At 43.6% G+C, this 20,515-nt stretch overlaps 1 protein-coding gene across 1 annotated transcript in view; it reads right to left on the bottom strand.

Annotated features, from left to right (window-relative positions):
* Positions 1 to 20,515, bottom strand: part of obscna (obscurin, cytoskeletal calmodulin and titin-interacting RhoGEF a) — a 50,957-nt gene that overhangs the window by 12,511 nt on the left and 17,931 nt on the right. Inside the window, exons 30-58 of the mRNA XM_042709000.1 lie at positions 19,566 to 19,832; positions 18,826 to 19,092; positions 16,440 to 16,706; positions 15,402 to 15,668; positions 14,869 to 15,135; positions 11,505 to 14,570; positions 11,288 to 11,369; positions 11,082 to 11,194; positions 10,518 to 10,627; positions 10,118 to 10,318; positions 9,806 to 9,882; positions 8,811 to 8,984; positions 7,961 to 8,120; positions 7,723 to 7,830; positions 7,270 to 7,434; positions 6,556 to 6,714; positions 5,982 to 6,159; positions 5,647 to 5,760; positions 5,247 to 5,414; positions 4,919 to 5,021; positions 4,563 to 4,692; positions 4,098 to 4,332; positions 1,947 to 2,160; positions 1,647 to 1,768; positions 1,424 to 1,536; positions 971 to 1,142; positions 614 to 704; positions 244 to 444; positions 69 to 129 (exon numbers count right to left, since the gene is read on the bottom strand). Of these exons, the coding sequence (XP_042564934.1) occupies positions 69 to 129; positions 244 to 444; positions 614 to 704; positions 971 to 1,142; positions 1,424 to 1,536; positions 1,647 to 1,768; positions 1,947 to 2,160; positions 4,098 to 4,332; positions 4,563 to 4,692; positions 4,919 to 5,021; positions 5,247 to 5,414; positions 5,647 to 5,760; positions 5,982 to 6,159; positions 6,556 to 6,714; positions 7,270 to 7,434; positions 7,723 to 7,830; positions 7,961 to 8,120; positions 8,811 to 8,984; positions 9,806 to 9,882; positions 10,118 to 10,318; positions 10,518 to 10,627; positions 11,082 to 11,194; positions 11,288 to 11,369; positions 11,505 to 14,570; positions 14,869 to 15,135; positions 15,402 to 15,668; positions 16,440 to 16,706; positions 18,826 to 19,092; positions 19,566 to 19,832 (7,652 nt within the window). The remainder of the gene's footprint in view (positions 1 to 68; positions 130 to 243; positions 445 to 613; positions 705 to 970; positions 1,143 to 1,423; positions 1,537 to 1,646; positions 1,769 to 1,946; positions 2,161 to 4,097; positions 4,333 to 4,562; positions 4,693 to 4,918; positions 5,022 to 5,246; positions 5,415 to 5,646; positions 5,761 to 5,981; positions 6,160 to 6,555; positions 6,715 to 7,269; positions 7,435 to 7,722; positions 7,831 to 7,960; positions 8,121 to 8,810; positions 8,985 to 9,805; positions 9,883 to 10,117; positions 10,319 to 10,517; positions 10,628 to 11,081; positions 11,195 to 11,287; positions 11,370 to 11,504; positions 14,571 to 14,868; positions 15,136 to 15,401; positions 15,669 to 16,439; positions 16,707 to 18,825; positions 19,093 to 19,565; positions 19,833 to 20,515) is intronic.

Below are 20,515 nucleotides of genomic sequence, written 5' to 3' on the forward strand. Positions count from 1 at the left end.
TTACAGGGCACAATAAACACAACTGAAATCATTTTAAAAAGTTAAAACAAACGTCAAAACAAAATTACCTCTGTTTCCTTTACAGAGCCTTTCATCAACAGATGGTCTAGAAGTCCTTGAGAAGAACACCTACAAGCAACAACACATGACCTGAAACACTCCAGTCAAATTCACCACTTAGCTGCCCTGACGTGTTCATAGACTGCACACTGAAAAAGACCCCTAGAGTGTATTTTTATGTACATTTCTGTAACCAGAACCAGCGTGCGTCGGGTGCAGAAGAAGTCCAGGAGGCAGGCCACCCTGGGATGGGCGAGGCGGGAGAGCAGGTCCCTCTCCTGGAAGGCCCTGGTCCTCGTGCTGCTCTTCAGAGGGAGGAACTTGGCAGCGAAGGTCTCTCCGGTCGCCCGGTGAGACACTCTCTTCACCACCCCAAAGGTACCCCTGAACCAGAGACAGAATATTACACTCAATACACTGAGTGTGGGCCACTGATGACGGCCAGAGATGTCGTCAACTGCCATTACCCCCCTTTATCTGTCATCATTAAAGAGTCTTTAAGGACGTGATACTATGTATTTAGACATTATAGGCTTGATGTTAATGCACTTACCTTCCTATCTCCTCATGGACCTCGTAGACAGAGAGCAGCTTTCTCCTGCCCAGTTCCACCTCCCTTTCCTCCACTGGAACAACCTCTGGGACTAAAGAGAGTAGCTATATTTTCATTGTGTAAGTCATGACATGCAAATGGCTTAAACTAGTCATCAGTATGTGTCAACCACATGCTTCATCAGTTTCAGGTAGTTTTGGAACGTTTTCTAATTTACTTAAATTACTAAATCAAACCTAGATTATTTACATGTGACTGTAGAGGGTTAATTTAATTTGTTCGATGATTGTTTGTTACTAAATTAGTATTCTACATAATCTTCCGTTACTGTCTAAATGAATAACCCCAGAGCCATACCCTCAGACTCCACGGTGAGCTGGGCGTGGCAGGACACCTGGCCGGTGCTGTTCTCGGCTTCACAGGTGTAGGTGCCGCAGTCCTCAGGCCCCACGCACAGCAGGGTCAGAGACCAGCGGGCCCCGAAGTACTCCACCTCCACATTGTCACTGGCCGGGATCTCGACTCCATCCTGCAGAAACACAACGCATGATCAGTATACACACATAGGACTTCTGTCTGACATGTCAGCTCAGAGTCAGACCCTGATGTGAAAAGCATACAAATGAATGGAGAGAATTTAAGATTTTATGTTGAACCAAGTCGGGTCATTATTTAAAGATTTTCCTGGTCCTCTCTTCCGTTACCCTATTGTTGGAGTGACATTCATTTTCCTGTTGCATAGTTCTGCCAATGTGTGCAGCGATATAAGGTGTGAACTCAAAGAATGGCCATGCTGTTAAAGTAATGCACCTTTAACCAGTACACGTCTGGTGGAGGTTGCCCTGTAATGATGGTAGTGAAGGTAGAGGGCTGTCCGAGTTTGACACACTGATCCTCTATGGGCACCTGGATGGACGGTGGATCTGAGGAAACATCAGCCACTCTCCATTAGCCAAGGGTTTGGGTTGGGGTTGGGGTTATGCGGTCATGAAACAACAACCTGTTCAGATTGAGAAAAGTGCAGAACACACACCTGTCTCTATTTCCTCCTGCTCGTCAGCGACGGTCTCTTCCTGTCTAGACGCTGTGTCACCCCTTTTCTGCGCAATGTCCTTTTTCTGCTTGGGTCCAGCTCCTTCTGTGCTCGCGGTAGCTCTACAAAGACATCAGACAAGCAAACAGATGATGTTTCATAACTCTTCATAAAATGTAGACACCCAGACAAAAGATTGCAGTTTCATGATGGAATAAACACTGATGCTTTTCTAAAGGTTCGCTACAGTGATGAGTTCGCCAAGTGTATGAGAAATCTCATCTCTGTCCACACACTTACGGGTCAGGGTAGCCGGGCTGGAAGAGCATTTTGCAGATACCAGTGGGGCTGAAGTCCATCCCGAGCCAGTTCTTCACCAGGGAGGTGGACCAGGCGTCGGACACGGGCTCTGGTTCTGCGGGATCAGACATGACGACTGACCAACTTATAGTGGTGACAGCAGAAGGAAAGGGCCACTTCATGCTTCTAAGTGGACCTGTGCCCAGTACGTCCGCTGTGGAACAGTCTGTCTTCTAGTGATTTTACAAATGTCCTCAATGATCAGTTGATTAAGACAATCTCCCTGCCGCTCAAGAAATGAGAAATACACTGCCTTCCCCAATCCCCTAAACAGACTTTAAATGAAGTAATTTCAGCTTGACAGACAGACAGACATTTACCTGACATCAGCTCTAAAAACAGCTGGTACTTGATGATCCTCACAACAGGAAAGACACACTTACCTCAGGTGATGCAGGCTCAGCGTAGTGCATGGGTCACGAAGGGCACAAGTAACGGCAGCAGACACTCAAGAAGTCACACACATTAACTGCCTTTGCTTTAATCGCGGTGAGAGAGGCCAGGCGCACGGCCTCTTTTGGGAGGGCCAGTGGGACAACAGCTCGGGTCCAAGCACATGGCCAGCTCGTTTGGGTGAGACAGACAAGGCATGTGGCTATATGGACATATATGGGCATGCAACAGCTTGGGACAGGAGAGACAGACAGGAGAGAGACACAGACAGGAGAGACACATACAGCATGCACCAGGTGTGTGATTGTGTGAGGCCTATAGCTTCACAGGGTGACACACTTACATGAGGATGGCTCTGTTTGGCACTTTAGTCTCCTGTTCTGGGACTAAAAAGGAAGTGGGATGGAGAGGCATGGCATTAGAGAGGATGAACGGGGGTTCACATGATTGACAGGTGTCCAAAAGCTACTGATGAACCACTTATCAGGCATAAGTGTATCGCCTTCTCAGAGGAGTTGATGAATGATGATATTGTCATGGCATACTCTGATGCAATGGAGTGTATGATTATTTAACACACATGGTTATACAGATATAAGCTGATTCAATGGAGTGTATGAATCTCTAAAACACATGGTTATCCAAATAGAAGCTGATTCAATGGAGTGTATGATTCTCTAACACACATGGTTATCCAAATAGAAGCTGATTCAATGGAGTGTATGATTCTCTAACACACATGGCTATCCAGATAGAAGCTGATTCCTTTACGGCTTTGGCTCAGATCTGGCCTGAATCAGTCAACTCTGACTCTATCTGGAACATAATCTACAACATGGGCACAATCTGTTGACATGCATGAACATGAACACAGTACAATGAATACTACTACACACATTCTGAACTACACAGAAGTGACTTGACTGTTTGAACTGAATGGAGTTCAGGTCATAGTGAAATACTAGAATGAGATGAAACTAAAGGAGACTCAGTGAGTCTCAGTGAGTGACTCAGAGAGAAACAGTGAAGGTGATAAAGATTCAATGAAAATCTTCCGATAAATGAGTGATGGACAGTTTGTGGAAAATGTAAAAAGCTTTTGGAAATCCAACCATGATCAGCCACTTCGAGGGGGAATGACTCGACAGAGGGGAGATGGAAACAAAAGGAAAAGTAACATGGCAAGGCAAAAATAACTCAAAATAAATGAAGGTTTCTGTAATGTAATGAAATAAATGTTTTCAGTGACTGGAAGGGAGCCACTGTTGTTTTGGGTTGTTTATGGTTGTCACGGGTAACAAACGGAGGTTAGACGGAATGATAGAATGGGAGGGAAATTGAGACACGGCGGAAAACTGCCAGAATATCTTAAGATCCGAATGATAGAGGAAAGGGTGGAAAAAAAACATGGGATAAAAATGGAGTTGAAGGGTGACGTGGCATGTGCTCAGTCGAGTCCTCTTGGAGAGCTTGGAAATCTTCGGAATGCTCCTCGCTCCATGTTGGTTTCCGTGCAGACTGCTCTACTCTTTCTGGTGTTGCAATGACTGTGACCTTACTTCAATCTCTGACCTATTTCAAGGTCATGCACTCACGTGCATTAACTAGCTTAATGTCTTCTGCTTCTGCTTACACGTTAGCAGACTCTTTTATTCAAAACAACAACGTACAGCATAAATACACATTTTCACCAGACACCTATGCGTGCTCCCTGGGAACCAAAGCCACCATCATGGTGTTGTTGGCACCTTGCTCTACCAGTTGAGCCACAGGGACCGCTGGAGCCTGCCTGTGAGTGTTTACCTTGACTCTCCGCTCCTCTCCTACCTTTGGCAGAGACTGCTGGAGCCTTCTCTGCTGGAGTGTCCGCAGGGGTGGGGGGTGCACGACACAGTTCAGCTTTGCACTTGGAACTTCCCACCTTAGTCCACAGCTTTGGCAGACAAGTGAAGTACAGAGTATAAGTAGGGTAATAAAAGCAAATGATCTTGTTTTGTTTTGTTCATGGGCCATGTTGGGTCAGGGTTTGTTGATATGTTTAGTTGCTACTAACAGGTTGTTGCCTATCCATAACTGACCATGTAATAAGCACCTTAACAGATCTTCCAGTAAGAATGATTCGATAATGCAGTGGATCACAATGGAACACAGATGTGGCCGTACCTCACACTCATAATGCCCCAGGTCTACCTTCCCGGCCCTCTTTATGGTGAGCGTGAGCATCCCAGTCTGGAGGTCACAGTCAATCTGGTACTTCTTCTGGTTCTCCAAGAGCTTACTGTTTTTGAACCACCTAATGAAAAAAGACCAAATATTCATGTAACCTCAACTACCGAAAAAATTCCAAAACATCAGTGGTATATTATCAACAAAGCGTAGAGCAGGGACTATTCTTTCTCTGCTTGAAAAAAGTACATAAAACAAAAAAGAAATGTCAGAAGGAAAATGTCTGGAAAATGGATTTGTGACACAGGAAAATTGTGGTTCATTCACTTAATTTTCTCAGTGCAGGGCATTACCTGATTCTTGGTAACGGAGTGCATTGTGTAGAACACTGGAACTGGACATCTTTCCCAATGTCCAGCTGAACATTCTGAAGTTTAATCTTGAAGCTGGGAGGCACTGCAATACAAAACAAAGGACTACTGAATTCATTTTTGAAAATGTTACTGTATCATGTGCATGCAAGGACAGTACTAGGACAGTATCTGCCCATAGAAGATTAAGGCAGAACATTTCTCAACAGATTTCTCCACAGATATCAAACATAGTTGTATTTTAGTAGTTGCCAATGAACCTAAGTGTAACTTTCCAATATGAGAGATCATGTTTTGTGTTCAAGCTCACCGTCCACGACGATCTTTGCCAGGGTGCTGGCGTTTCCCATGCAGTTAGTGGCGTAGCACATGAACTGGCCCGAGTCGTCCATGGTGAGCCCGGTCAGCACCAGACAGCAGGAGCCAGTGTTGCTCTCCGAGACGATGTGCTGCTCGTCCTCCTCCACAGCCTGGCCATCTACAGACAAGTCCATCACAAAACACAACACTGTGTCAATCAAACCAGGGGTCCATGAGCACTAACTTTGTCTACAAAATACCATATCAATTAGATTTAAATTGAAAGGCCATGCTATAGATTATGACTGCTAAATTACTCTTTCCAAAACACTTTAAATGCCAAGGATACAGCAAAAACATGCTTTAATTGCCAAAAGAGCAATGATAAGCAATGATAGTGGTTCAATTACCTTTGTACCAGTTGACCACCGGTCTGGGAGATCCTGTAACCTTGCAGGATAATTTGACTGTCTGCCCGAATTTGGTGGTACAGTCACCCAGTAGTACGTCAAAGTGAGGTGCACCTAATCAAACACACATACACACAACTATATACACCGGCTGGCAGAATGCAACACCCCACATGAAGTTGACTGGTTTACCTTGGAACCGATCCAGTTTTATAGTCCTGATCCAACTGATAAACAATATGTGTATTATTTTGAAGACTGAACATGGCATGGCATATTTGAGTACCAAAAGCCAGAGCTGAGAGCTGAGAGCTGAGAGCTGAGAAGTGACTCACTGCGGGAGGAGAGGCTGCTTCGCTGCTGCAGGTCCCTCAGGTCCTTGAGCCAGGACAGTTTGAGGAGGACGGAGCGCGCCTGCAGGGTGATCTTGCGCACGGTGCCGCGGTGCTCGTGCCACAGCCCCCAGGCACGCTCGTCTCTCTCCACGGCCTCCTTCACCTCAATGTCACCCAGCTGAGTAGCACACACACACACACGCACACACACACACACACACCGACACACACACACACACACACCGACACACACACACACGCACACACACACACACACACACACACACACACAGACACACACACACAAACCACTCTTAGCAGTAAGAGACCATCCAAATAAATGCCCTTTTCGTTTAAGAGTTGCTCCAGACAGGGATATGGCTCCTAAATCAGTCTGTTCGAAGCTTCTTTTAGTCTGAGGAGTTTTTGAGAATAAGGACCCTGAATGTCACTGTAGACTATAGGCCATAACATTCATATGAATTTAGATGGCTTTGTAGGCTAAGCATTTCACATTCACACTCCGGACAGCATTGAACACTCAGTGGCCCCAACTCCCCTTATGTTACCATACCTTCATCTTGTTTTTGAATATGTAGGCGTCGTTGTGTGTGTCAGGGTCTTTCTTGAGCTTGCAAAAGATGACGCAGTCTTTGAAGAGGAAGACGTCACGGTGCTGACCGCGGAAGGACAGTTTGGTTGCAGGTGACTCCTCCCACACGGTGAATGAGCCCTGTCATGATAAAAGAGAACACAGAATAAAACGACACCCTGAATCAAATTTTAAAATGAGCATTGACGGTGATTATGTCATTATCTTAGCTGTGGAAAGTCCATTGACACAGTAACAACAATGCAAAACTGGATTACACTGCATTCATAGTTTGTGGGTTTCAAGTGTGAAATGCCAATATTCCAGTTGTTATTCGAAGGTGCTGCCAGCTGTTATGTTGTGAAATATCAAATACTTCTAAGGCTACTATAATGGCATGTATCTGAAGGATGATAGGTGGCAATTGTTCCTGTGACGTCTGTGCATGTTGATATTCTGTTTGAGGTGTTTTGTGTGCATTTAGAGAGCCTGCACATGTACACAAACACATAGAAAGGGTTAAAAACAGCAACAAAGTATGTCAAGTGCACATTACAGAACATCGTTTATTCAGAATGCCTTCATAGTTGTGGCATCATTATAAGTCCCAAAGCATTTTCCTTTTTTTCATCAACAAAAACTCCTTACTACACACTCCAGCCTTGGGTGGTAGCGTATCCATCCACACATCCATACCTGACGGATGGGTTCTCCAAGTCCACTGAGCGGGGCGGGGTAGTTCTCTATCATGGCCACCTGCTCCATATTCTCAGCACGCCATGGCAGACTGGACACCATCGAGAAGGCATCCTCCAGCAGACTGCAGTTTCGCCCAAACTTGGCCTTGTTCCTTATAAGCTCCTGTAAATAATTATATAAAGTCCATGTAGATCTCTCTCTCTCTCTCTCTCTCTCTCTCTCTCTCTCTCTCTCGACTGTCTTGAGGGTTAAGGAATAATTGACGTCAGAGTCGGAGGAGTACAAATATGCACTTATGATTCAACAAAATAATCTGACGTCAGATAATTACAGTGCAGCCAAACCAAGAGCCAATTCCAACATGAGGTGAATGAGATCGTGAGCTATCATCTCAAATCTAGGCTTTGATGATCCTCACAATGCTAAGGGCTCTCCCTCATGAAAGCATACCTTAAGCAGGGACCTGTAAGTCTCGATCCTCTCCAATGGCCTCTGTAAATAAGTGCTGACACTAAGCACCTCGGCATGCTGGCGAGCCAACTCAGTCTCTTGGTATTTCTGGTGGAAAAGAGGAACAGAAAATAAAATATTTGTAGAGATAGGTTTGCTTCTTCTCCAAATAAGACAAAAATGCCAAAAATGCATCTGCGAAATGACTACACGTAAATATGATACACGGTCACGTCACCTGGAAGAAGTGCTGAGTGTTCTTATCACTGAGGCAAGCCTCAGCTTGGAACTGGCCCACCATGAACTGGAGATACTTTTCAAAGTCGGACGCTTGGCTCACAAAGCACATGGCCACGTCGTCATCTGTGGAGCATTCCATCAGCTTAGGCAGAACAGACCTGTGGGGACAAGCGTGTTTGGGATAGGGACAAGTACTTGCACACACAACACACACACTATTAATCACGATGGGACCTCATGCATCAGTATTGTAAACATATTTATATATTTTATCTGCTAAATGTTGAAGTGGTTGTATATGCATGTGACATTTGGTCTTAAACATAAAGGTGGACTACTCCAACTTAGTTGACTGTAGGCTTAATATCCACTGTGCGCTGGTTGTGTGTGCACACAATTCAAGAGCCAAACTCAAGGGAGGAAGAACAATTTAAATGAATATGAAGGCATGTTTGGCCTCAGCTCAAAAATGTAGGGAGGTGCAAGCCAGAGAGGGGATTTAACAAATCAATCTGTGGCAAAAGATTTGTTCAAGTTCCACGATAACTTAAGAAAATACACCATGGCACCACGCCCTGGATAGACTGTGAACAATACAGGGACCTTAAAGTAAGCACCAGAGTAATTCTGTGATTGGTCTCGGTTTCAGGTTGTACGGCCTGAATGAGGTTGATCTTATTGTCAGTTTCATGAATTGCTGAGACTGGCACTTTTCAACCATGGCTCAAACATTGGGGAACTTTCTGCAACACTCTCCATCCCTTTCATTTTAACCTTGATTCTCCCTGACATTCCAAGAGCAACATCAAAAAAGAAAACTGAAAACAACACTAAATGAAAACCGTTACCTTTCATGGAAGCCCGCGATCTCTTTGATATTTCGGAAAATGTACTCCTTCTGGCTGAATATGGTAAGCGGCACCTTGGGGTTGGTCTCCAGATACCGTAGATGGTGGGACACGAAGAAGCTCATTTCCCTCACAAACTCTTCCTCCCCGCTGACCAGACCCTGGATCAGCTCACTGAAAGGGCGCATCAGAGATAATGACTTAGTCTGGAGGTTTTACTGATGATGATTGTCAGACATGGTTTTGCTGCATTGCACAGTTCATGTTTGACTCTAAGTATGAGCTCTCCAAGAGATACAATAGGTTAATTTCATGTAAATCTAGTATTTCATCACATGAATGTAATCGCTGTTTTAGGTAATTTCATTAAGTCATTTCTTTGAGTTTTAAAGTATGTGATTTCTTGTCTATAGAAAACAGGCTGGTACAATGCTCTGTATAGCACACCAACAACATACTTTCTGTCATTCTGTGAAATAAGCTGGTGTTTGTTTTCAAGGTGACAGACCAGGTCAAGGCCTCTCTGATCCTTTCAAAGTAAGTTAAGTTACCATGGTGACTCTCCTGGCACCAGGATGCTATTGATAAGCGATGTTGACAGTATGTTCTTGGCTTGTCCACCCAAAGCTATAACTCAGATACAGAGCGCCGTCCTTGGCACTGATCGTGCATATCAAGGTAAGGCCAGAAAAGCTTTACTTTTGGGTGCAACTTAAATATTTAATGGTTCAAAAAGAATGTTCTTATGTGATGTAAATGTAGGTGTAAGAGATGATTGACTGGTGTTAGATAGTTCAGATAAGAAACTCCTGGAAAAAACTAGGAATGAAAATAGACTCCTTCACCCAGAGTGAGTTCCCACAATAAATTGACACAGAGACGTACACATTTTTGGCTAGATATATTAAATTAAATTAAATTAAATTAAATTAAATTAAATTAAATTAAATTAAATTAAATTAAATATATTGATAAAAGATGAATTTCACACGCACCTCACAGTATTCCTAAATTCATCCTTGGTGGGCTCTTTTCCTACTTTTTCAGGTTCAAATACCAGGGAAAACTGCTCCTAATGAAAGCAACATGAGTATCAGTTATTCAAATTTTGTACCAGACATGATTGTCAACTATGACATGACCAAAAATGTCCCAAATGATTTAACAATGAATACACAGGGCTAACTTGCATGGAAATTCTTACAATGGTTATATTGTGCTGTGTTTGATCAATATTCATTCCATCACTAAAAATGTCAAATATAAATACTATAACAAATATAGAAAAGTGAATGTTTTCATCATACCCTGCCCTTCTTTTCCAGGTAGGCTGGTGACACCCAGCCTTGGCGCGCTGGAGTGTATTTGGTCGGCTTGGTGCGCACCAACCAGCGTATGGGATGCACCGAGTCTAGAACCTCCACATACTGTCCCTCTTTCAGCACGAAGGTCTCCTGTCTCCCTCCAGTGGGGTTGCAATCACATTTGGCCACATAGATATCAAATATCTGCAGGAAAGCAGCAGAAACCAACCACTCATCAGTGCTGCAGTTTATGTATTATGTTAAAAAAGCTCATAGCTAATAGCTAATGCAGACCTCTTAGAGGAATACAGTCAAGCTAAGTTGAAAAACAAGTTGCCATATAGAAATCAGTATCATCACTTGAAAATGCCTAATGCTGATAAATGACTGATAAATGACGCACCTCTCCTCTGTCTTCATCCCCATCTGATTCTGAGAGGGACTCGTTGGCAGATGGCTTATGGGAAGGTGAGTACTTTGGAGAGGGGCTCCTGCTCATAGAGACACCACCTGCTGTGGCACACCATCATGAAGGAATTAGACATGTAGGTAAGTGTAATGAGTGTAGTTGTCACTCTTCTGGTGTGGTGCATAAAGACCACATAATATGCTTTTCTGACAATACATATACATAGTAATAATAAAATGAGCCTAATTCAGTCAAAACCCAAGCTCCCACCAATGTTAAAGGAGAATTTATTTCTACATTGCGTGAACAGTTTTGCTTGTTTGTGTGAAAACAATCAAATGAACGTGACAAATCAAAACAATTAAATGTGCTAAGAAATGGGTGGGGATAACTGTCCTGTTTCTGTTTTGTGTATGTTTTTGTATTGATCTAAAATGTAAAACCTGTACTTTTTTTGTATCTCTACTTTTATATTATCAATAAAGATTTGATAAAAAAAAAAAAAAAAAAAAGAAATTATTATGGTGATCCTTTAAGAAGACTGGACCTTTGACTAACCTTTGACTTGCAGCTGGGAGGAAGGCTTTAGGGGTTGAAGATTGAGGCTCTTAAGCTCCTCCGTGGTTGGTGGCTGCTCACTGCCTGGTGGTGCCTTTTTCAACTCTTTTGCTCTGTTAATATGAGTGTCGTTGTTAATATTACATCGATGTTAAGTAGATTACATTAAAGTCAGGCACAGTAGATCTGTTTATTGCGTTTCTCACTTGGTTGGGTAGTCTTTGGAGCCAAAGTCCGACAGGGATTCTACTCCATCTGGTGCTGTGTCGTAATCAGAGGGACAGGAAACTAGGGAAAGAAAGTATAGTGCAAATTACTAATTGTAACTTACATGGACATACGTGCAGTGTTTTAGGTCAGTTATTCAGGGAAAGTAAGTTGTAACAAGTAGAAAAGTGATATCGCTGCATGATATCAACTCACCAGAGCTTACTGAGACAAGACTTCTCCGCTTCTCATTGGTTGCAACATGCTGATCAACCTTTGGGAGATCATACACCTGCCTCCAGGACTCTCCTTCCAGTTTTAAAGGTTCTGGTACCTCTTTTCCAGGAGCTAAGGCAGTAGCTGGTTTCAGTGGAAGTTGTGGAACAGCCTTCGGACAGGTTTCTACTGTTATGTTTCCATTATAACTGACAGTGCCAAATTTGTTCACTGCTTCACATGTATATACTCCTGTGTCCTTCTGAGTCGCCTTGTCAATAATCAGTGAGCAGGAACCATCATCTTGCTTCTTGATATGAGAGCGTAGGCTGGGTCTTATCTCCTGGCCATCTTTCAACCATCGCATTGTATTGGGTTTACCCTCTACAATACACTGAAGATGAACGGTGCCATTTAATTCCACATTTTGGTTCTTGAACACTTCTTTGAAGACAGGCCGCATGTCCTTGCGAATCTTGTAGCCCTTGAACGCTGCTTGGATCTTGATGGCTGCTTCCAGCATCTCTGGTTCATCCTCTATGTTTATGTCAACACTTTGTTCCTCAGGTTCAGTCAATTGCTCCTGAGGTGTAATACTTTCCTCTTTGTGCCCTGCTAAAATTGTAATGGGTTGCTTGCTTATCTGAACAGATGTTGCAGACTCATCTGGAGTTTTTTGGACAGTTTTGATCGATTCTTTGTTTTTATGAATAGGAGTAATGGATTCCGCCACAGTCGATGTTGCAGCTCTGATTCGTTCTTCGTTCTTCTGTACAGGACTAATGGATTCATCTTTAGGTGTTGTTCCAGGCTTGGTGGGTTCTCCCTTTGTCTCGACACAAACAGTGGGTTCCTCCAGATGTCTAACTGCAGTTTTGGTGGGTTCTTCATTCTTCTGTACAGGAATAGTGGGTTCCTCCAGATATCTAACTGCAGTTTTGGTGGGTTCTTCATTCTTCTGTACAGGAATAGTGGATTCCTGCAGATGTCTAACTCCAGTTTTGGTGGGTTCTTCATTCTTCTGTACAGGAATAGTGGATTCCTGCAGATGTCTAACTGCAGTTTTGGTGGGTTCTTCATTCTTCTGTACGGGAATAGTGGATTCCTGCAGATGTCTAACTGCAGCTTTGGTGGGTTCTTCATTCTTCTGTACAGGAATAGTGGATTCCTCCAGATGTCTAACTGCAGCTTTGGTGGGTTCTTCATTCTTCTGTACAGGAATGGTGGATTCCTCTTTATGTGTTGTTCCAGGCTTGGTGGATTCTCCCTTCGTCTGGACACAAACAGTGGATTCCTCCAGATGTTTAACTGGAGTTTTGGTGGGTTCTTCATTTTTCTGTACAGGAATAGTGGATTCCTGCAGATGTCTAACTCCAGTTTGGGTGGGTTCTTCATTCTTCTGTACGGGAATGGTGGATTCCTCTTTAGGCGTTATTCCAGGCTTGGTGGGTTCTCCCTTCTTCTGGACACAAACAGTGGATTCCTCCAGATGTCTAACTGCAGTTTTGGTGGGTGCTTTGTCCGTCTGTACAGGAATGGTGGACTTGTCCTTTGGTGTTGTTGCAGGTTTTGTGGGCTCTGCATTCTTCTGAACAGGAACAGTAGGTTCCTCAGTATTTCTTGAAGCAGTTTTGATAGGTTCCTTGTTTTTCTGAGTTGTAGTTGTGGATTCCTCCACAGGCGGTTTGGCGGTTATGGTGCCTTTGTCTGTCTCTACAAGTGAAGCAGGTTGTTTGGGGGGTGCTGTTGCTGTTTTAATCGATACTTTGTTCTTTCGAACTGGAGCAGTTGGTGCCCCTGGCAATTCTGCTGTAGTTTTAACTGGTTCGTTGCTCTTCTGAACAGCAGGTATCTGTCCTTCGAAAGGTCTTGTTGAAGTCTTAATAGATTCATCTTTCTTCTGTATCGCAGTATTGCATTCCTCTGGAGGTTTTGGTGCAGTTTTGATAGGTTCCCCATTTTTCTGGATGAGAGCAGGAGCTTCTCCCGGGCCTTCTTGTGAGACCTGTCCAGCCACCTTGTTCCTCTGAAGTGGGGCGGTGACTTCCTCCATCCCCTTTCTACCCATTTCGACTGACTTTTCATTGGTTTGGATGGAAACAGCACTTTCTTTACTGACTGCGGTTTCTTTGGTGGGTTCCTTGATTTTCTTAATGGTACTGACCTGTTTAATCACTTCAGTGGGACTCTCGATGTGTCCCTTGTTGTCCTGACTAGAGACAGTTGCCTCATCTTTGTTGTCTGCGGATGATCTTATCACTCCTTTGCTTTTCTGAATGGCAGCAGTGTCCTCAGGCGCTTGCACAGAACTCTTAATGGTTTCCTTGCTTTTGGAAGTGAGAACTGTCTCTTCATGTTTAACATCTGCAGGGGGTCTGAGACTTCTTCTCCTTTTTGGAGGAACAGGAAGGTGTTCTGGGGCGTTGACTGACTCTTTCTGTTGGACAACCTTTTCCCGTACGCTTTCATCTGGAGTGCTGACAGAACCTTGGCTCTCATCTCTGACAGACTTTGAAACGCCCGGTGGGCCTGGTTCTGACAGGTCCTCTGAGGAAAAGCTATTCTTTTCGATCTTTGACACGCTGTCATCCTCCACTTTTTGCCTCATTAATGTTTTCTTCCTGAGATCTTTATCCACAGTTTTATTATCACTGAGATCCTTTTCAGACTGCTTTATCACGGACTCATCACCCAGCTCTGCTCTCTGCTCTGCCTTAGCAACATGTCTAGGAGTTGGAACCGCAGGCTTGACAGCGTCTGGTTTATGTGTCAGTTCATCTTTAGGAACAGGCCTGACTTCTTTCACTCTCACAGAGGCTGTGGTTTGAACTGTTCCAGCAGAGCATGTATAGTCTCCTTTGTCCTGGGGGTTGATATTTAAGATTTGCAGCTCCAGCTGACAGCCATCTTGCTTGATTTTAAACTTTAAACCAGACTTAAGAGAGATGTGTCCCTTCTTCCACTGCACTGCAACTCCAGGTTTAGAGAGTTCACAGCAGAAAATAACATTGTCACCCTCCTCTGTCTCTTGGCTTTCTAACTCTTTCTGGAAGACCAGGGGCACCTCTGCCAAAACAGAGAACACTGTGTTAACATGGAGCATTGTGTCAACATGGAGTACATTCCATAACAAAGCTTGTAATCTGCTCTCTGAATGTACTGTATTTAGATGTGTAGATTTTAGGGATTATTCTAAATATAACACTAAATATAACAATCTGTGAGGGGTTGAAAAAATAATACTTGGACCTATAAAAAACAAACATGAAAAGAAAAAACAAACACTAAACCAGAGTGTTAACAAATTGCATTGCAACTCTGCCCCGCTGTTTATGGCAGTTTGTGACATTTTAGACGATTGTACCTTTTACTTGGACAAAGGCTGTGGTCTGCTGATCACCAGTCGAGCATGTGTAATCTCCCTTATCCTGAGGGCTGGTGTCATAGATACGCAGCTGCACCTCACAGCCAATGTGCTTCATCTCATACTTCCCACCAGGCCTGAGTAAAACTCGACCCTTCCTCCACTGCACTGGCACTCCGGGTTTAGAGAGCTCACAGTTCAGGAAGAGAGTTTCACCCTCCTTTACCTCTTGGCTTTCCAGTTCTTTTTGGAAGAAGAGGGGGTATTCTAAGAAAGTCAGAAAACACGAAGATTGAAGCAACTGCATGAGGTATTTCAATAATAAAAAACAGACACATGCAATTGAACTATTATGGTACAACTCGCAGATGACTGCAAAGCCTGTTTTCCTGAGATTCAGGAGACTTATGGTGAACTTCAAAGTTCCTGAATACAAATACAAAGTTCCTAAACCAGTTCCTGTTGAAGTTCCTATTCCCCTTTCCCAATCCATAAGTGATAACAGAAAGTTCACTCATGAAGAACAGTTTTACCTTTAACTGTTAATGAGGCTGTGGTCTGCTGATCTCCAGCGGAGCATGTGTAGTCTCCCTTATCCTGAGGGCTGACGTCATGGATACGCAGCTGCAGCTCACAGCCATCCTGCCTCATCTTGTACTTCCCACCAGGCCTCAGCAACACCCGACCCTTCCTCCACTCCACCGGCACTCCAGGGTTAGAGAGCTCACAGCACAGGAGGACCGTCTCCCCCGCATCTACTTCCTGGCTCTGCAGCTCTTCCTGGAAGAACAGGGGGTGCTCTGGGGAAATCAAATCAGATCATTCAATCATTCAATATTTACACAAAAAGTATCCACACCATAAAAACATGGCAACCATATCAAAGGCGAAGTATTTTGACCACACTCCTACAGTGTCTATGTCTCACTTAACAGAACAATACAGTCCAACATGAATCAAGCCAGACCTCAGACGCTTAGAGAAGGAAGGCTAATCACTCCCCCAAAAGTGTGTGGGCTGGTTATGTAGCCAATTAAATGCTAACAATTTAAAGCAAATTAGTATGCTTCCTCACGTGTTTGGGTTGGCAGAGTTTGCAGGCGGCTAATATGTGGATATCAGTGGTCAGTTATATTAATATGCAATGGAGAAGGAGTGTGCACGTTTATGTCCTCCCTGATTGCCATGGGTATGGCGAAATTACATAAATACAATAGTTCTGGGCTTTGGCATGAGGCAAAATAGAGGGGTAAAGGGAAAATGTCTGAGGAACAAAATATTGTATCTCAAATGTATGCACAAGGGGGCCAGACACATGTTATTAATACCAACAAGAAAAGAAGATAACACTTATGCATTACAGACATGATTATGACAGATGTCTTTTAATCTCATCATGAGTACTCAGAGTAAGACATCAGAGACGAATCATACAGGTACTGTACACGTACACTGTGAACACATGAACTGCCTCCCATGGTAACTGAAATCCCACTGGAAATTAAGAATTGGAACTTTCACTCTGACAGGAGGAACTTCAGCATAAATGCATGAAGAAGCCATTACCATACCTTTCACTGTTAATGAGGCTGTGGTGTACTGGTCTCCAGCAGCACACTTGTAGTCTCCTTTATCCTGGGGGCTGACGTCATGGATACGCAGCTGCAGCTCACAGCCATCCTGCCTCATCTCATACTTCCCACCAGGCCTCAGCAACACCCGACCCTTCCTCCATTCCACCGGCACTCCAGGTTTGGACAGCTCACAGCACAGGAGGACTGTCTCCCCCTCCTCAACCTCCAGGCTCTGGAGCTCTTCCTGGAAGAACAGAGGGTGTTCTGGGGAGACACAAATATGGAAGGTTGGGAACAAACCTGGGTGAGCTAACTGACTTTAAAAGCAGGGGGAAATTTCAACAGGGAACGTCTAAGTGACCTTCACTTAGCATTGGAGTGTACTTCAGAACAGAAAGCTCCTTAACTGATGACAGTATAATATCCTATATTTACACCAGATGTGTTTTTTACTCTTTGCTCTTATTCTTACATGTTTACTTTATGGATCTGTCAGTTACATATTCAAGGGAGTGTCCAATTCCCCAACAAGTAAATTGCCTTTCCTGAGAGCAGCAACGCTAATGTAACATGCTTGCCAAAGAGAGGGTTGAATATAGAAACAAAAAAAACAACCCTGGAAAGATTACGGAGAAGCTAAATGCATGTGCCAACATTTTGTTACAGCAAGACAAAATAATACTGTGCAATCATGTTGATTTAGCACTCAGTTGTGGCATAACATGCATGCCTGAAGAACGGAAGGGCACCATCGTGGTGCCCCTAACAGTAGATCTGATAGATGTAAAGTACCAGTCAAAAGTTTGGACACACCTTCTCATTCAATGTTTTTTCTTTATTTCATACATTGTAGATTAATACTGAAGACATCAAAACTATGAAAGAACACATATGGAATTATGTGGTAAACAAAAAAAATGTGTTAAACAATCCAGAATATGTTTTATATTTTAGATTCTTCAAAGTAGCCACCTTTTGCTCTGATGGTAGCTTTGCACACTCTTGGCATTCTCTCAGTCAGATTCATGAGGTAGTCACCTGGAATGGTTTTCAATTAACAGGTGTGCCTTGTCAAGAGTTCATTGACAAGCCTTGTAATTTCTTGCCTTCTAAATGTGTTTGGGACCATCGGTTGTGTTGTGCAGAGGTAGGGTTGGTATACAGTGAAACCGCCAATTAACAGCACCTTAGATTAGAGCCCACATAAAAAATAAGAATTCAAGTAGCAGACATATCTCAACATCAACTGTTCAGAGGAGACTGTGTGAATCAGACCTTAATGGTCGAATTGCTGCAAAGAAGCCAGTACTGAGGAGAGAATTGTTTGGGCCAAGAAACACAAGGAATGGACATTAGACCAGTGGAAATCTGTACTTTGGTCTGATGAGTCCACATTTGAGATTTTTGGCAACACACATTTGTGAGACACAGAGAAAGTGAGCGGATGGTTTCTGCACGTGTGGTTTCCACCGTGAAGCATGGAGGAGATGGTGTGATGGTGTGGGGGTGCTTTGCTGGTGACACTGTTATTCAAAATTCAAAACACACTTAACCAGTATGGCTACCACAGCATTCTGCAGCAACATGCCATCCCATCTGATTTGCACTTAGCAGGACCATCATTTGTTTCTCACCAGGCCAATGACCCCAAACACACCTCCAGGCTATGTAATGTCTATTTGACCTAGAAGGAGAGTGATGGAGTGCTGCGTCAGACGACCTGACCTCCACAATCACCTGACCTAAACCCAATTGAGAGGGTTTGGGATGAGTTGGACCACAGAGTGAAGGAAAAGCAGCCAACAAGTGCTCAGCACCTCTGGGAACTCCTTCAAGACTGTTGGAAAACTATTCCAGGTGACTACCTCATGAAGCTGATTGAGGGAATGCCAAGAGTGTGCAAAGCTACCATCAAAGCAAAAGGTGGTTACTTTGAAGAATCTAAAAGATAAAAAATATTCTGGTTTGTTTAACACTTTTTTGTTTACTACATAATTCCGTATGTGTTCTTTCATAGCTTTGATGTCTTCGGTATTAATCTACAATGTATGAAATAATACAAAATTAAGAAAAACCATTGAATGACAAGGTGTGTCCAAACTTTCAACTGGTACTGTATGCCAGAGTTAAATGCTCTGTGGGGTGGACAAGAACCAACACAGCCTCTATAATGAGTAACTTGGTCTGCCAATCATTGTGACACTATTAGTCACAGGGTGTGGACCATCATTATCATTTAGATTAATATTCATAGCTTGGGACACAACAAACTAATTTCACTCGGTTGAGGACAAGTGAGAGTAGAGTGTACCCAAGAGAGTTTGTGGTCTGTCAGAGCCAGGAGGAACTTTAGCATAACTGCACGAAGAATACATTAGCATACCTTTCACTCTGACTGAGGCTGTGGTCTGCTGATCTCCAGCGGAGCATATGTAGTCTCCCTTATCCTGAGGGCTGACGTCATGGATACGCAGCTGCAGCTCACAGCCATCCTGCCTCATCTCGTACTTCCCACCAGGCCTCAGCAACACCCGACCCTTCCTCCACTCCACCGGCACTCCAGGTTTGGAGAGCTCACAGCACAGGAGGACCGTCTCCCCCTCCTCAACCTCCAGGCTCTGGAGCTCTTCCTGGAAGAATAAAGGCTTCTCTGGAAAAGCCAACGACAACAACATCAGGTCAGGGTGCTCATGGTCCATAACGAATCAGAGACACAAACACAAACAATCCTAGCATAGGGATTTTACAAGAGGACAGTACATTCTGACCTAAACAATATGTGTTTAGATGAACAGGACCAAACTGACCACGACACTGGCATAATAAGGAAAATTCCTATTTATATTGAGATGTAAGCTTGTCTTGTATTAGACAGAGGAGAAATGCACACAGCTGGTCTAGGCAACATGCCATGTTAGTGCTTTCCAGTGTGTTTTGTGTAATCACTTTGTTTAGTGAGGCGCCAAGCTGTAAATGCCTGAAACAATTTTCTTCTTTTCCTTGGCCACGTTGAAGTAAGAATTGGTCACAACTGTGGGTGTTCACCAATGCCTCGAACTGTCATTTTGTATTAGACTGGATAGGGCTGTATAAGATCCCTGTAGGCCATTGGAATACATATACCTTTTACTCTCAGTGAGCCCGTGGTCTGCTGATCTCCAGCGGAGCATATGTAGTCTCCCTTATCCTGAGGGCTGACGTCATGGATACGCAGCTGCACCTCACAGCCATCCTGCTTCATCTCGTACTTCCCACCAGGCCTCAGCAACACCCGACCCTTCCTCCATTCCACCGGCACTCCAGTTTTGGAGAGCTCACAGCACAGGAGGACCGTCTCCCCCTCCTCAACCCTCTGGCTTTGCAACTCCTCCCGGAAGAATAGAGGATTTTCTGGGGAAGAGAATGAGAGGAAAAACATAATTTTTGTGGTAACAAAAACCTGTTGATGAAATGTCCTGGATTAACACAATTGGGAGTACAGTACTTATGTGTAACAAAAAAGCAAGTAAGTTCAACGAAACATACAGTATAGCTGTGGGTCCTCTTAGGTGCAAGGAATTCATAAACCCGAAACTGGAAATTGGCAACAAAATGAATCATTCGATATGATGAAATAGTTGTATTTGCTTACTTACCCAAACATCCATTAAATACTTCATCATTTTTTGCAAATCCCAGCATACAGGAACATTGCTAAAGACAGCCGAGCTTTAGATGAATAACTAATAGCAACAGATCAGGAGGATAACATCTGATAGCAAAACTAACCCTGGATAAACTTTTCCCCTCCATTTACTGTAATGTCAACAGCTCACTTCATCAAACCAAAATGCCGAAAACCCTTTCTGTTTTCTGTGATACATCCTCCATGACAGAAGGTTGACACTGAGCTTTAGTGAGATCAAGAACAAGAACTGCAGGCCAAGTTGCATCAGAGGTCTATACTCATCTCAAACATCTGTTCTTCATTCTCAGTCAAATTAAAAAACAAAAATCTATCAGTCAAACCATCTATCATAATCTATCACAGTCTACTGCACAGCACAAATCTTTTAATGTTATTTCCAAGACAG

Source organism: Clupea harengus, chromosome 10 (genome assembly GCF_900700415.2).
Source record: "Clupea harengus chromosome 10, Ch_v2.0.2, whole genome shotgun sequence".
In the NCBI taxonomy this organism is placed as follows: Eukaryota; Metazoa; Chordata; class Actinopteri; order Clupeiformes; family Clupeidae; genus Clupea; species Clupea harengus.